The following is a 17,509-nucleotide window of genomic DNA, read 5'->3' on the forward strand; positions in this document are numbered from 1 at the left end:
AACGATTGAAAGTATTTCTGTTCAATGTACAGTTGAAGTCGGAAGTTTACATTCACCTTAGCCAAATACCTATGAACTCAGTTTTTCACAATTCACTGTCTTAGGTCAGTTAGGATCACCACTTTATTTTAAGTATGTGAAATGTCAGAATAATAGTAGAGAGAATGATTTATTTCAGCTTTTATTTATTTCATCACATTCCCAGTGGGTCAGAAGTTAACATACACTCAATTAGTATTTGGTAGCATTGCCTTTAAATTGTTGAACTTGGGTCAAACATTTCAGGTAGTCTTCCACAAGCTTCACAAAATAAGTTGGGTGAATTTTGGCCCATTCCTCCTGACAGAGCTGGTGTAACTGAGTCAGGTTTGTAGACCTCCTTGCTCGCACAAGCTTTTTTAGTTCTACCCACACATTTTCTATAGGATTGCAGTCAGGGCTTTGATGGCTACTCCAATACCTTGACTTTGTTGTCCTTAAGCCATTTTGCCACAACTTTGGAAGTATGCTTGGGGTCATTGTCCATTTGGAAGACCCATTTGTGACCAAGATTTAACTTCCTGACTGTTGTCTTGAGATGTTGCTTCAATAGATCCACTTAATTTTCCTCTCTAATGATGCTATCTATTTTGTGAAGTACACCAGTCCCTCCTGCAGCAAAGCACCCCCACAACATGATGCTGCCACCCCCGTGCTTCACGGTTGGGATGGTGTTCTTCAGCTTGCAAGCCTCCCCCCTTTTCCTCCAAACATAACGGAGGTCATTATGGCCAAACAGTTCTATTTTTTGTTTCATCAGACCAGAGGACATTTCTCCAAAAAGTATGATCTTTGTCCCCATGTGCAGTTGCTAACCATTGTCTGACTTTTTTTATGGCGGTTTTGGAACAGTGGCTTTTTCCTTGCTGAGCGGCCTTTCAGGTTATGTTGATATAGGACTCGTTTTACTGTGGATATAGATACTTTTGTACCTGCTTCCTCCAGCATCTTCACAAGGTCCTTTGCTGTTGTTCCGGGATTGATTTGCACTTTTCGCATCAAAGTACGTTCATCTCTAGGAGACAGAACGCGTCTCCTTACTGAGCGGTATGACGGCTGCGTGGTCCCATGGTGTTTATACTTGCATACTATTGTTTGTACAGATGAACGTGGTACCTTCAGGCACTTGGAACTTGCTCCCAAGGATGAACCAGACTTGTGGAGGTCTACAATTTGTTTTCTGAGGTCTTGGCAAATTTTGTTTTGATTTTCCCATGATGTCAAGCAAAGAGGCACTGAGTTTGAAGGTAGGCCTTGAAATACATCCACAGGTACGCCTCCAATTGACTCAAATTATGTCGATTAGCCTATCAACAAGCTTCTAAAGCCATGACATCATTTTCTGGAATTTTCTAAGCTGTTTAAAGGCACAGTCAACTTAGTGTATGTAAACATCTGACCCACTGGAATTGTGATACAGTGAATTATACGTGAAAAAAATCTGTCTGTAAACAATTGTTGGAAAAATTACTTGTGCACAAAGTAGATGTCCTAACCGACTTGCCAAATTATAGTTTGTTAACAAGAAATTTGTGGAGTGGTTGAAAAACTAGTTTTAATGACTCCAACCTAAGTGTATGTAAACTTCCGACTTCAACTGTATTTAATATACAGTGCCTTCGGAAAGTATTCAGACCCCTTGACTTTTTCTACATTTTGTTATGCTACACCCTTATTTTAAAATTGTTTAAATAGTTTTTTCCCTTATCAATCTACAAAAAAAATACCCCATAATGATGAAATAAGTTTTTTTTGTTTTTTTTGCTAGTTTTTCCAAATTAAAATGTGAAATAACACAGTGACATAAGTATTCAGACCCTTTACTCAGTACTTTGTTGAAGCACCTTTGGCAGTGATTAAATGCATTGAGTCTTTTGGGTATTACGCTACAAGCTTGGTACACCTGTATTTAGGGAGTTTCTCCCATTCTTCTCTGCAGATCCTCTCAAGCTCTGTCAGGTTAGATGGGGAGTGTTGCTGCACAGCTATTTTCAGGTCTCTCCAGAGATGTACAATTGGGTTCAAGTCCGGGCTCTGGCCGGGTTACTCAAGGACATTCAGAGACTTGTCCCGAAGCCACTCTTGCGTTGTGTTGGCTGTGTGCTTAGGGTCATTGTCTTGTTAGAAGGTGAACCTTCACCCCAGTTTGATGTCCTGAGCACTCTGGAGCAGGTTTTCATCAAGGGTCTCTCCATTCATCTTTGCCTCGATCCTGACTAGTCTTCCAGTCCCTGCCACTGAAAAACATCCCCACACCATGATTCTGCCACCAACATGTTTCACCGTAGGGATGGTGCCAGGTTTCCTCCAGACATTTTGCTTGGCATTACAGGCCAAAGAGTTCAATCTTGGTTTCATCAGACCAGAGAATCTTGTCTCTCATGGTCTGAGAGTCTTGAGGTGCCTTTTGGCATACTCCAAGCAGGCTGTCATGTGTCTTTTACTGAGGAGTGGCTTCCATCTGGCCACTCTACCATAAAGGCCTGAATGGTGAGGTGCTGCAGAGATGGTTGTCCTTCTGGAAGGTTCTCCCATCTCCACAGAGGAACACCTCCCAGACCAAGGCCCCTCAGTTTGGCCAGGCGGCCAGCTCGAGGCAGAGTCTTGGTGGTTCCAAACTTCTTCCATTTAAGAATGATGGAGGCCACTAAGTTCTTGGGGACCTTTAATGTTGCAGACATTTTTTGGTACCCTTTCCGAGATCTGTGCCTCGACACAATCTTGTCTCTGAGATTTTCGGACAATTCCTTTGACCTCATGGCTTTGTTTTTGCTCTGAATTGCACTGTCAACTGTGGGACCTTATAAACTCAGCAAAAAAGAAACGTCCTCTCACTGTCAACTGCGTTTACTTTCAGCAAACTTAACATATGTAAATATTTGTATGAACATAACAAGATTCGACAACTGAGACATAAACTGAGCAAGATCCACAGACATGTGACTAACAGAAATAGAATAATGTGTCCCTGGACAAAGGGGGGTCAAAATCAAAAGCAACAGTCAGTATCTGGTGTGGCCACCAGCTGCATTAAGTACTGCAGTGCATCTCCTCCTCATGGACTGTACCAGATTTGCCAGTTCTTGCTGTGAGATGTTACCTCACTCTTCCACCAAGGCACCTGCAAGTTCCCGGACATTTCTGGGGGGAATGGCCCTAGCCCTCACCCTCTGATCCAACAGGTCCCAGACATGCTCAATGAGATTGAGATCCGGGCTCTTCGCTGGCCATAGCAGAACACTGACATTCCAAACTTGAAGGAAATCCCGCACAGAACGAGCAGTATGGCTGGTGGAATTGTCATGCTGGAGGGTCATGTCAGGATGAGCCTGCAGGCAGGGTACCACATGAGGGAGGAGGATGTCTTCCCTGTAACGTACAGTGTTGAGATTGCCTGCAATGACAACAAGCTCAGTCCAATGATGCTGTGACAAACCGCCCCAGACCATGACGGACCTCCACCTCCAAATCGATCCCGGTCCAGAGTACAGGCCTCGGTGTAATGTCCATTCCTTTGACGATAAATGCGAATCCGACCATGACTCCTGGTGAGACAAAAGTGCGACTCGTCAGTGAAGAGGACTTTTTAACAGTCCTGTCAGGTCCAGCGACGGTGTGTTTGTGCCCATAGGCGACATTGTTGCCAGTGATGTCTGGTGAGGACCTGCCTTACAACAGGCCTACAAGCCCTCAGTCCAGCCTCTCTCAGCCTATTGCGGACAGTTTGAGCACTGATGGAGTGATTGTGCATTCCTGGTGTAACTCGGGAAGTTGTTGTTGCCATCCTGTACCTGTCTCACAAGTGTGATGTTTGGATGTACTGATCCTGTGCAGGTGTTGTTACACGTGGTCTGCCACTGTGAGGATGATCAGCTGTCCGTCCTTTCTCCATGTAGCGCTGTCTTAGGCGTCTCACAGTACGGACATTGCAATTTATTGCCCTGGCCACATCTGCAGTCCTCATCCTACATTGTCGAATAATAGTGAAGACATCAAAAGTATGAAATAACACATGAAATCATGTAGTAACCAAAAAAGTGTTAACCTGTGGGGGGTAGGGGGCAGTATTGACACGGCCGGATAAAAAACGTACCCAATTTAATCTGGTTACTACTCCTGCCCAGTAACTAGAATATGCATATAATTATTGGCTTTGGATAGAAAACACCCTAAAGTTTCTAAAACTGTTTGAATGGTGTCTTAGAGTATAACAGAACTCATATGGCAGGCAAAAACCTGAGAAGATTCCTTACAGGAAGTGCCCTCTCTGACAAGATCTTGTTCTTCTTGTCTCTGTTTATTGAAGACTGAGGATCTTTGCTGTAACGTGACACTTCCTACGGCTCCCATAGGCTCTCAGAGCCCGGGAAAAAGCTGAATGATATCGAGGCAGCCCCAGGCTGAAACACATTATCGCTTTTGGCAAGTGGCCGATCAGAGGACAATGGGCTTAGGCGCATGCACGAGTCGACCCCGTGCTTTATTTTCTTTCGTCTTTTTACCTAAACGCAGATTCCCGGTCGGAATATTATCGCTTTTTTACGAGAAAAATGTCATAAAAATTGATTTTAAACAGCGGTTGACATGCTTCGAAGTACGGTAATGGAATATTTAGAAATGTTTTGTCACGAAATGCGCCGTGCTCGTCACCCTTCTTTACCCTTTCGGATAGTGTCTTGAACGCACGAACAAAACGCCGCTGTTTGGATATAACTATGGATTATTTGGGACCAAACCAACATTTGTTATTGAAGTAGAAGTCCTGGGAAGAACACCAAAGTTAATCAAACTTTTGTAATAGTAAATCGGAGTTTGGTGAAGGCTAAACTTGCTGGGTGTCTAAATAGCTAGCCCTGTGATGCCGGGCTATCTACTTAGAATATTGCAAAATGTGCTTTCACCGAAAAGCTATTTTAAAATCGGACATATCGAGTGCATAGAGGAGTTCTGTATCTATAATTCTTAAAATAATTGTTATGCTTTTTGTGAACGTTTATCGTGATTAATTTAGTAAATTTTTTGTAAATTCACCAGAAGTTTGTGGGGGGTATGCTAGTTCTGAACGTCACATGCTAATGTAAAAAGCTGGTTTTTGATATAAATATGAACTTGATTGAACAAAACATGCATGTATTGTATAACATAATGTCCTAGGGTTGTCATCTGATGAAGATCATCAAAGGTTAGTGCTGCATTTAGCTGTCTTCTGGGTTTTTGTGACATTATATGCTAGCTTGAAAAATGGGTGTCTGATTATTTCTGGCTGGGTACTCTGCTGACATAATCTAATGTTTTGTTTTCGTTGTAAAGCCTTTTTGAAATCGGACAGTGTGGTTAGATTAACTAGAGTCTTGTCTTTAAAATGGTGTAAAATAGTCATATGTTTGAGAAATTGAAGTAATAGCATTTCTAAGGTATTTGAATAACACGCCACGGGATTTCACTGGCTGTTACGTAGGTGGGACAAAATCGTCCCACTGGCCCTAGAGAAGTTAAACAAACAAAAATATATTTTGAGACTCTTCAAAGTAGCCATCCTTTGCCTTGATGACAGCTTTTTTCTGTCCCTTTCCATTCAGCTGACACAAGAGGAAGGACTCTGAAAGAACTGCAATGATCCTGAATATTAATTCAGTCACCTCTAATCAATAAAAAGTTAATACTTTTCCAAGTTAATCATTGTCAAATTCATCAACAAGGTACTGCAAATTTCAATTAAACCATAAGGTGGCCACACGACAACAAGTGACATATTCTAACATTTCCTTGAGATTTACTTTGTGGCTGTGCTATCAAGTGGAAACCAGATTTCAGACACTTTCTACTTGCGACAACAGAGTGCTGATATATCTAATTTACATATATCACTTGGTATATCAATAACAATGAAATGGCATGCCATTGCCTGAATATTATATTAGATTTGTCTTAAAACATTAAAAAGCAAGTTTGCTGCATGCGGTATTCAAATTTGCAAAGTAAGTACCATGAGTCAAGTGAGCAAATCCACTGCACTACAATATTACCTCTGCTCTAATGTGAAGGCGACTCATATCATTGACACTTTCAAGAGGGCATGGTTAGCAGCTCTGCCTTCTCGCACAAGTAGACACCTCAACAAGCCCCTCCACAAAGTAGTGGTGGCAGAAGCAGCTAGTACTCTGCCTTCTCATGCAAGTGAAGTGCTTGTTGAGGTAATTTGCTAGCAGCGAGGGTTGCATGGTGTAATCGCTGTGGAAAATGCTCTCTTGAGACTTTTCTAGTCCTAGGCTGTTTGTTCACACTGGCAAATGGGATATTGAGATGCTTCAAAATGCATGCTATTAAAATTCCTTGCGCCTGGTCAAACTAATACACTAATTTAGCGTGGGGTTGAGGTTACCTCAGCTGAACAGTAATAATTTGTCTGGGGTTCTCAATACAGTGGCTTGCGAAAGTATTCACCCCCTTGGCATTTTTCCTATTTTATTGCCTTACAACCTGGAATTAAAATATATTTTTTGGGGGGGGTTTGTATCATTTGATTTACACCACATGCCTACCACTTTGAAGATGTAAAATATATATTTTTTGTAAAACAAACAAGTAATAAGACCAAAAAACGGAAAACTTGAGCGTGCATAACTATTCACCTCACAAAGTCAATACTTTGTAGAGCCACCTTTTGCAGCAATTACAGCTGCAAGTCTCTTGGGTTATGTCTCTATAAGATTGGCACATCTAGACACTGGGATTTTTGCCCATTCTTCAAGGCAAAACTGCTCCAGCTCCTTCAAGTTAGATGGGTTCTGCTGGTGTACAGCCATCTTTAAGTCATGCCACAGATTCTCAATTGGATTAAGGTCTGGGCTTTGACTAGGTCATTCCAATACATTTAAATGTTTCCCCTTAACTTTTTTGGGATGGGGGCAGCATTCGGAATTTTGGATGAAAAGCATGCCCAATGTAAACTGCCTGCTACTCAGGCCCAGAAGCTAGGATATGCATATAATTGGTAGATTTGGATAGAAAACACTCTAAAGTTTCAAAACTGTGAAATAAAAATGATGTCTGTGAGTATAACAGAACTGAAATGGCAGGCGAAAATCTGAGGAAAATCCATCCAGGAAGTGCTATTATTTTGAAATTGGTGTTTTTCAATTGAAAGCCTATCCACCTTTCAAAGGGATAGGACCCAGATTCCGTTCCCTATGGCTTCCACTAGCTGTGAACATTCTTTAGACATTGTTTCAGGCCTTTATTCTGAAAAATTAGGGAGAATGAGCAGTTCAATGAGAGGCCAGTGGAAATTCCCCAACCTGTTTGGTGCACAATCCCGAGAGCGCGCCTTTCGTTTTATACTGACGACGCTATTGTCCGGTTGAAATATTGTCGATTATTTAGGCTAAAAACAACCTGGGGATTGATTATAAACATTGTTTGACATGTTTCTATGAACTTTACGGATACCTTTACGTCTGCCTCTTGTGACCGCATTTGAGCCATTGCATTACTGAACAAAACGCGCCAACAAAATGGAGGTTTTTGGATATAAAGAGGAACTTTATCGAACAAAACAAACATTTATTGTGTAACATGGAGTCTTGTGAGTGCAACCATATGAAGATCATCAAAGGTAAGTGATTCATTTTATTGCTATTTCTGACTTTCGTGACTAATCTACTTGGCTGCTAACTGTTTGTAATGTTTTGTGTACTGAGCGCAGTCCTCAGATAGTCGCATGGTTTGCTTTCGCCGTTAAAATCTGACATGGCGGCTGGATTAACAACAAGTTAAGCCTTATTTTGATGTATTGCACTTGTGATTTCATGAAAGTTAAATATTTACAGTAATTTAATTTGAATTTGGCGCTCTGCAATTTCAGCGGAAGCTGTCGGTGGGACACTAGCGTGACCCATAAGAAGTTAAACCACTTGAGTGTTGCTTTAGCAGTATGCTTAGGGTTAATGTCCTGCTGGAAGGTGAACCTCCATCCCAGTCTCAAATCGCTGGAAGACAAACAGGTTTCCCTCAAGAATTTCCATGTATTTAGCGCCAGCCATCATTCCTTCAATTCTGACCAGTTTCCCAGTCCCTGCCGATGAAAAACATCCCCACAGCATGATGCTGCCACCACCATGCTTCACTGTGTGGATGGTGTTCTCAGAGTGATGAGAGGTGTTTGGTTTACACCAGACAGAGCGTTTTCCTTGATGGCCAAAAAGCTCAATTTTAGTCTCATCTGACCAGAGTACCTTCTTCCGTATGTTTGGGGAGTCTCACACATGCCTTTTGGTGAACACCAAATGTGTTTGCTTATTTTTTTTCTTTAAGCAATGGCTTTTTTCTGGCCACTCTTCCGTAAAGCCCAGCTCTATGGAGTGTACGGCTTAAAGTGGTCCTATGGACAGATTCTCCAATCTTCACTGTGGAGCTTTGCAGCTCCTTCAGGGTTATCTTTGGTCTCTTTGTTGCCTCTCTGATTAATGACCTCCTTGCCTGGTCCTTGAGTTTTGGTGGGCGGCCCTCTCTTGGCAGATTTGTTGTGGTGCCATTTTCTTTCCATTTTTTTAATAATGGATTTAATGGTGCTCCGTGGGATGTTCAAGGTTTCAGATATTTTTTTATAACCCAACCCTGATCTGTACTTCTCCACAACTTTGCCCCTGACCTGTTTGGAGAGCTCCTTTGTCTTCATGGTGCCGCTTGCTTGGTGGTGCCCATTGCTTAGTGGTGTTACAGACTCTGGGGCCTTTCAGAACAGGTGTGTATATATACACTGAGATCATGTGACAGATCATGTGACACTTAGATTGCACAGAGGTGGACTTTATTTAACTAATTATGTGACTACTGAAGCTAATTGGTTGCACCAGATCTTATTTAGTGTCTTCATAGCAAAGTTTGTGAATACATATGCATGCACCACTTTTCTTTTTTTTTTTTTTAACAATGAATCTTTTTTATTTCACTTCACCGATTGCACTATTTTGTGTATGTCCGTTACATGAAATCCAAATAAAAATCAACTTAAATTAAAAGATTGTAATGCAACAAAATAGGGGGATGAATACCTTTGCAAGGCGTTGTATGTAAATGTCATATTTCAGATATTTTCAGTTTTTTTATAAATTTGCAAAAATTTATAAAAACCTGTTTTTGCTTCTTCATTATGGTGTATAGTGTGTAGATTGATGAGGGGGGGGGATATTTCAGCAATTTTAGAGTTTGAAACTGAGTTTAAAACATGGTCATTGTGGATGTTGTTTCAACTCCAAACACAACAATATGGATAACTTTCTAAGGTGATGATTACTTCAAAACACCCATACGCATACTATAGCATATGCATAGGCTTATGAGCCTATGCATTACAATGATGATTGTGCCATTATACAATACATAGCCTACTGCATATTATTCATGGTAGAAAAACATAAAACAAAACTGATTTATGTAACGTTGTAACGTAACAAAATATCAAAAAAGTGAAGGGGTCTGAATATTATCTGAATGCACTCTATATGGGTCATGACAGTGTGATGACCATGTTATGACAAGTTATGTGAGCTGTTATGACATATTATGACATGGTTATGACAAGTGAAATGTAAAGGACTTTTACAGGCTGTACAATAATGTTAGGATTTTAAATTATTCCCAACTCTTTTCGTGATAGGCTATAGGCCTATGGATGTACCGCAGAGGCCTATAGGCCTATACGTAGGCCTATCTCTCTCAGAATGACCTTCTCGATCCAAATCAGTCAGGTTTCAAGGCTGGTCATTCAACTGAGACTGCTCTTCTCTGTGTCACGGAGGCTCTCCGCACTGCTAAAGCTAACTCTCTCTCCTCTGCTCTCATCCTTCTAGACCTATCTGCTGCCTTTGATACTGTGAACCATCAGATCCTCCTCTCCACCCTCTCCGAGTTTGGTATCTCCGGCGCGGCTCACTCTTGGATCAGACATATCAGTGTGGATGACGGATCACCACCTCAAGCTGAACCTCGGCAAGACGGAGCTGCTCTTCCTCCCGGGGAAGGACTGCCCTTTCCATGATCTCGCCATCACGGTGGACAACTCCATTGTGTCCTCCTCCCAGAGTGCTAAGAGCCTCGGCGTGACCCTGGACAACACCCTGTCGTTCTCCGCTAACATCAAGGCGGTGACCCGATCCTGTAGGTTCATGCTATACAACATTTGCAGAGTACGACCCTGCCTTACACAGGAAGCGGCGCAGGTCCTAATCCAGGCACTTGTCATCTCCCGTCTGGATTACTGCAACTCCCTGTTGGCGGGCTCCCTGCCTGTGCCATTAAACCCCTACAACTCATCCAGAACGCTGCAGCCCGTCTGGTGTTCAACCTTCCCAAGTTCTCTCACGTCACCCCGCTCCTCCGCACACTCCACTGGCTTCCAGTTGAAGCTCGCATCTGCTACAAGACCATGGTGCTTGCCTACGGAGCAGTGAGGGGAACGGCACCTCCGTACCTTCAGGCTCTGATCAGGCCCTACACCCAAACAAGGGCACTGCGTTCATCCACCTCTGGCCTGCTGGCCCCCCTACCTCTGAGGAAGCACAGTTCCCGCTCAGCCCAGTCAAAACTGTTTGCTGCCCTGGCACCCCAATGGTGGAACAAGCTCCCTCACGACGCCAGGACAGCGGAGTCAATCACCACCTTCCGTAGACACCTGAAACCCCACTTCTTTAAGGAATACCTGGGATAGGATATAGTAATCCTTCTAACCCCCCCCCAAAAAAAATATATATAGATGTAATATTGTAAAGTGGTTGTTCCACTGGATATCATAAGGTGAATGCACCAATTTGTAAGTTGCTCTGGATAAGAGCGTCTGCTAAATGACGTAAATGTAAATGTGTCCTCATCATTGTCTTATGCTGAGGGTAGCATCACAGCCATAGGCTAGGCTGCATGATTGTGGGTGGATAGCATACCTGAATATTGAGACAGTCAAATTGGGGTTAGGCTAGATCTGTTGGCTCATCCCCTTTTGTGTTGGGCTTGATGTGCTTTTCGAAGAATTCCACTGCATCCTTGGCAGTGGAAAACGTGTGTTGTATTTCGTAAGGTCAAGATGAGTTTTGCCGGGATCTCAGGTTTAGCTTGCGTAGCTGGGATCTCACCTCGTTGTAGGTTGCCCTCTGTTCAGCAGTTCGGCATTCAGATCTGGGTAGATTCTGATCCTCTTCTCCACATATGCCCCGATTCCTTTGCGAGGTGAACAATTTGGTGTTTGACATCAAAACTGTGGATTTGTATAATCATGCACGACATCCATTCCAGAGAGGACCCGTGCAGTGCGCAATGTTTATCAGTGGCATGGGACCCAGCTTCTCCTGCCCAAACAGTTCATAGAAAAGATTGCTCATGAAGGAAGTTTCAAGTCCTGTGACCCTCACATTAAATTTACAGGAATAAGTGTGGTGGCTAATTTCTGCATTACCAAATGAGAGTTACAAACTCCACACACCAGTCAGAGTTATAATTAAACTACATCTTTAATAATTAAGAGCTTTGCAAAAGCACTTGACTTTCAATGATGCACTTGACTTTCAATGATGCGCACTCTCTAATGAACCATTGAAAGTGTCAACACAAAAGTACAAATATCTTTTAGAGCCAAGATACACCCCTCTCAACCTACATGACGAACCACAGATCATAGAAACAGTTCAATAAGGGACTTTATATTTGAGAAAGGAGTATCCCTTAGCCAGATAGCATTCGCTATAAATTATCGTTCAGTTTGGTCCCTAAAACAAGGTTCTAATCTCGTTCCTGGTACTTCATAGTACAACAACACCAACTCATCCAATGGCATAAATCAATTGTCAACTCTAGATACTCCCATCTCAAGTAAACCCCCTCTTGATCCCACTCCTGGACAAGCTCACTGAGGGGAGTGACTTGCGCACAGGCATTGTGGAGACAAATAATTGGTTCCCCATTAATTACGCCATCCCTTCACATTGTTTAACCTCTTACATCTAGACATTCCGCTAGCGGAACACCTGCTCCAATATCCAATGATGGGCGTGGCGCGAATTACAAATTACTCAAAAAAACCAAAACTTCAATTTTTCAAACATATGACTATTTTACACCATTTTAAAGACAAGACTCTCCTTTATCTAACCACACTGTCCTATTTCAAAAAGGCTTTACAGCGAAAGCAAAACATTAGATTATGTCAGCAGAGTAACCAGCCAGAAATAATCAGACACCCATTTTTCAAGCTAGCATAGAATGTCACATAAACCCAAATCACAGCTAAATGCAGCACTAACCTTTGATGATCTACCATCAGATGACAATCTTAGGACATTATGTTATACAATACATGCATGTTTTGTTCAATCAAGTTCATATTTCTATCCAAAAACCAGCTTTTTACATTAGCATGTGACGTTCAGAACTAGCATACTAGCAAACTAGCAAACTTCCAGTGAATTTACTAAATTACTCATGATAAACGTTGACAAAATACATAACAATTATTTTAAGAATTATAGATACAGAACTCCTTTGTGCAATCGAGGTGTCCGATTTTAAAATAGCTTTTCGGTGAAAGCACATTTTGCAATATTCTGAGTAGATAGCCCAGCCATCACAGCTAGCTATTTTGACACCCACCAAGTTTAGCACTGACCAAACTGCGATTTAGTATTAGGAAAGTTTGATTACCTTTAGTGTTCTTCGTCAGAATGCACTCCCAGGACTTCTACTTCAATAACAACTGTTGGTTTGGTTCAAAATAATCCATAGTTATATCCAAATAGCGGCGTTTTGTTCGTGCGTTCAAGACACTATCCAAGGGTGACGAAGGGTTACGCGCCCGACGCGTTTCGTGACAAAAAAATTCTAAATATTCCATTACCGTACTTCGAAGCATGTCAACCGCTGTTTAAAATAACATTTTATGCCATTTTTCTCGTAAAAAAGCGATAATATTCCGACCGGGAGTGGTGGTTTTCGTTCAAAGAGAGAGAAAGTAAACATGGAGTCGACTCGTTCACGAGCCTCAGTCTCATAGTACTCTGACCGGCCACTATCCAAACGCGCTAATGTTTTTCAGCCAGGGCCTGCAAAGCCACGATTCAGCTTTTTGCCGCCTTCTGAGAGCCCATGGGAGCCGTAGGAAGTGTCACGTAACAGCAGAGATCCCCTGTTTTGGATAGAGATAATCAAGAAGATCAAGAAATGGTCAGGCAGGGTACTTCCTGTACAGAATCTTCTCAGGTTTTGGCCTGCCAAATGAGTTCTGTTATACTCACAGACACCATTCAAACAGTTTTAGAAACTTTGGAGTGTTTTCTATCCAAAGCTAATAATTATATGCATATTCTAGTTTCTGGGCAGGAGTAATAATCAGATTAAATCGGGTACGTTTTTTATCCGGCCGTGAAAATACTGCCCCCTATCCATAACAGGTTAAGAATAGGTAAAGACACATTCACATATGAAGACAATGTTCCATTCTGTCCTCTTCCCTTTCTGATATTCTGCATAGCACCAGGGACATGTGATAGACAAGCCTGACCTCTCCCCTCTCTGGGCCCCAAGTGACTGAGCCCTAGCTAAGGGAAGAAGTCAGGCTTCCAACACCAGAGTCCAAAGGTATACATTCTGATTCATCCGCCACATAAGTTTAGAGTGATTTTTTTAGAAGATTGATTTCCCACTGTCTCCAAATGTTACACTTTAGTTGATTAGGTATGAACTTTAGAAATTAACAGTGCAAGAGTTTTAATTGCAAGTCGAGGTCAGAGGTAATTTTCTCACAAACAATCTCTCGGATAGTAGTGGCAAACTCTTTTTGTTGCCGAATGTTGAGAGCTGCCATGTTCCCACAGGTGAATTGTGAAAGGACAGAATATGCCAGCTGCTGGAGCGAAATATACCTGCTATTGTTCCTCATAATCCCATGAGTCCTATACCTTATTGTAATGTTATATGTTGCCAGTTAATTGAAAATAAGTCTGTTAATTCATAGTTATCCTCTCTAGGGTCGGCGGGACGAAATCGTCCCACCTACTCAACAGCCAGTTGAATCCCGTGGCGCATTATTCAAATACCTTTGAAATGCTATTACTTCAATTTCTCAAACATATGACTATTTTACACCATTTTAAAGACAAGACTCTAGTTAATCTAACCACACTGTCCGATTTCAAAAAGGCTTTACAACGAAAGCAAAACATTAGATTATGTCAGCAGAGTACCCAGCCAGAAATAATCAGACACCCATTTTTCAAGCTAGCATATAATGTCACATAAACCCAAACCACAGCTAAATGCAGCACTAACCTTTGATGATCTTCATCAGATGACAACCCTAGGACATTATGTTATACAATACATGCATGTTTTGTTCAATCAAGTTCATATTTATATCAAAAAACAGCTTTTTACATTAGCATGTGACGTTCAGAACTAGCATACCCCCCGCAAACTTCCGGTGAATTTACTAAATTACTCACGATAAACGTTCACAAAAAACATAACAATTATTTTAAGAATTATAGATACAGAACTCCTCTATGCACTCGCTATGTCCGATTTTAAAATAGCTTTTTGGTGAAAGCACATTTTGCAATATTCTAAGTAGATAGCCCGGCATCACAGGGCTAGCTATTTAGACACCCACCAAGTTTAGCCCTGACCAAAGTCAGATTTACTATAAGAAAAATGTTATTACCTTTGCTGTTCTTCGTCAGAATGCACTCCCAGGACTTCTACTTCAATAACAAATGTTGGTTTGGTTCAAAATAATCCATAGTTATATCCAAATATCCTCTGTTTTGTTCGTGCGTTCAAGATACTATCCGAATGGTAAAGAAGGGTGACACGCACAACGCATTTCGTGACAAAAAATGTCAAAATATTCCATTACCGTACTTCGAAGCATGTCACCCGCTGTTTAAAATCAATTTTTATGCCATTTTTCTCGTAAAAAAGCGATAATATTCCGACCGGGAAAGCGTGTTTAGGTTCAAAGAGAGAGAAAATAAAAACATGGGGTCGACTCGTGCACGCGCCTCCGTCCCATTGTCCTCTGATAGAGCACTTACCAAAAGCGCTAATGTTTTTCAGCCAGTGGCTAGAATTACATCATTCAGCTTTTTCCCGCCTTCTTAGAGCCTATGGGAGCCATAGGAAGTGTCACGTTACAGCAAAGATCCTCAGTTTTCAAATAAAGAGAGCCAAGAAGAATAAGAACTTGTCAGACTGGTCACTTCCTGTAAGGAATCTTCTCAGGTTTTTGCCTGCCATATGAGTTCTGTTATACTCACAGACACCATTCAAACAGTTTTAGAAACTTTAGGGTGTTTTCTATCCAAAGCCAATAATTATATGCATATTCTAGTTTCTGGGCAGTAGTAATAACCAGATTAAATCGGGTACGTTTTTTATCCGGCCGTGCAAATACTGCCCCCTACCTACAACAGGTTATTTTGTAAAAGAAAGACACGAAAAAGCCACCTGTTTCAATTTGTGAATACAAATAGTCAAGTATGATCTCATTTATAGTAGAGTAAATGCTCCAGTAGCTGTTTTCAAAGTATTTCTGCCATTTTGTTTCATAGCTGGTAAATAAATAGCACAGAATCTCAGAACTACGAATCCTATATAGTCTATCCCACCTCATGCTGTAACACTGTCTAGCTGGGGGCTGTGAGCACAGGAAGAGCCACGTCAAAGATACATTTTTAGACACTCTGCGCACAGGCCTAAAATGTGGTCTAATTAACTTGAAATGAGAGTCTATTGAAGTGAGACTGCTTTCTTCACAAGCTAGGTTGTTTTTCTATGTTTGAGTTTCAACTGCTAGGGAAGAGAAGACAACGCTTCTACTAATCAGACTCAATCTCACAGGCACAAACATGACTCAAGTCACACTATCATGGTAACCTCCCGCCCTTAAAGGAGCAGGTGAAAATGTTTGTCTCATCTGTGATATTTTGGTTAAATGACTCATGTCATAAAAAATACATATTATTCAATATACCACATTAGTTTCTTCTTACTAGTAATACATGTATTGTTTTAGAAACATAACAAAGCATGCTCATCTGTTTTTTTGTGTTTTGTTGGTGTAATTGTCCCTGCAAAAAAATATTTTTTAAATCTACCCGCCAGTGACTGGTTGACCAAGAAGTTAATTTATTGCCCTGTTCTTCGCCTTGAAAGTAGCCTATGGGCCAGGAGAAACTGAAATCCATGGCTTGATTTTATTTAAACAGCCATTGCAAACGTCATCTAACTTTAGTCAAGACGGGCTAACAATCAATGGAATTGATAGCGGCATGTGAGCATGTATTACTTATTTTTTGCTAAATTACCATGTTAGTAACATCAAACCATATATAGAGTTGATTTCAGGTTATTTGGCAATTTTTTTGGGGGGTTAGGGTCAGGTCTTACCGACAGGAGTATCCTCTGACAGACTGAAGAGTGCCAGGTTTCCGTTGCTACTGTAGGGCCCATTATCGTAGAAAAATGGGGCATAGTCTGCTTGTGCTAGAAGAGATACACCAAGAGTCTAATCCATTTGTTGTTATACTGTACTACTAATTCCCCCTAATAACATCTTAGCACTGGCTGTGGGTGTCAGATAAACAGAGCAGGGTATATTGTACTAACCACATTCTGCTTTCTCAATCCCTTGACTAGGATTACAGGCGCAGTTACGTCAACCAGCCCAAAAATATACACACTTTTCTTGACTTTTCCCCACGCCATCAAAGGTAATTAAAATAGCTTTTTTTCAAATACATAGAGTTTTCACAATTGATGGTACTGTGGTGTAATTTTACATTCTTCGAATTCACTTGGGCGTTTCAAACAATATCCAACAACTTCTATTAAATCATAAGATATTGCACTCACTTGCAACTAGCAGGTAGGCAGGCAATGGGAGGAAAGGCAAGAATTAAATACAGAACAGGAAAAACATGTTCTTTGCTCTACAGTGTATGATTATGAAAATGCTAGCCATCTCTCAAAGCCCTCTAGTGCAATTGAAAACCGGCAACAATCAGAACAAAGCTTAATTAAGTTGCCAATCAGGTATACAGGAAGCAAAAAGATAAAGGTAGACTTACCAAAGCAAACATGCACTAATACGAGAAGCAGTGAAAAATGTAACTTCCTGACATTCTTCATCCTAGAGAGCAAAGCCATGAAAGCACACCAAGAAAAGAGCTTGTGGAGGTAGCTACTACAGTTAGTTCTGTACATGAGGTGTCCTTCAAGGTGTTTACGGTAAACTAGAGGAGGAAGGCTTAGGCAGATGCCCACATACTAATCCAATAACACGTCTTAGCTCCGGAGACGCATATAGACCCCCCATCTCTCCAATCAGGACATTTACCACCAATTGTCGGGCAGGGGGTGGGTCAACAAGAGAGGGGCTTGGGGTCTGGGAGTGTCCACTCTGTGAGAGCCTTGCCGAGAGGGAGCTGAA

At 41.5% G+C, this 17,509-nt stretch overlaps 1 protein-coding gene across 1 annotated transcript in view; it reads right to left on the reverse strand.

Annotated features, from left to right (window-relative positions):
* LOC106578368 (cadherin-related family member 1a) overlaps window positions 1-17,300 on the reverse strand; it is a 169,281-nt gene extending 151,981 nt beyond the window's left edge. The window contains exons 1-2 of the mRNA XM_082965589.1: window positions 17,148-17,300; window positions 16,468-16,563 (exon numbers count right to left, since the gene is read on the reverse strand). Coding sequence (XP_082821715.1) covers window positions 16,468-16,563; window positions 17,148-17,283 — 232 coding nt within the window. The 5' untranslated portion in view covers window positions 17,284-17,300. The remainder of the gene's footprint in view (window positions 1-16,467; window positions 16,564-17,147) is intronic.
* Window positions 17,301-17,509: the final 209 nt, after the last annotated feature.

Source organism: Salmo salar, chromosome 19 (genome assembly GCF_965601325.2).
Source record: "Salmo salar chromosome 19, fSalSal1, whole genome shotgun sequence".
Classification (NCBI taxonomy): domain Eukaryota; kingdom Metazoa; phylum Chordata; class Actinopteri; order Salmoniformes; family Salmonidae; genus Salmo; species Salmo salar.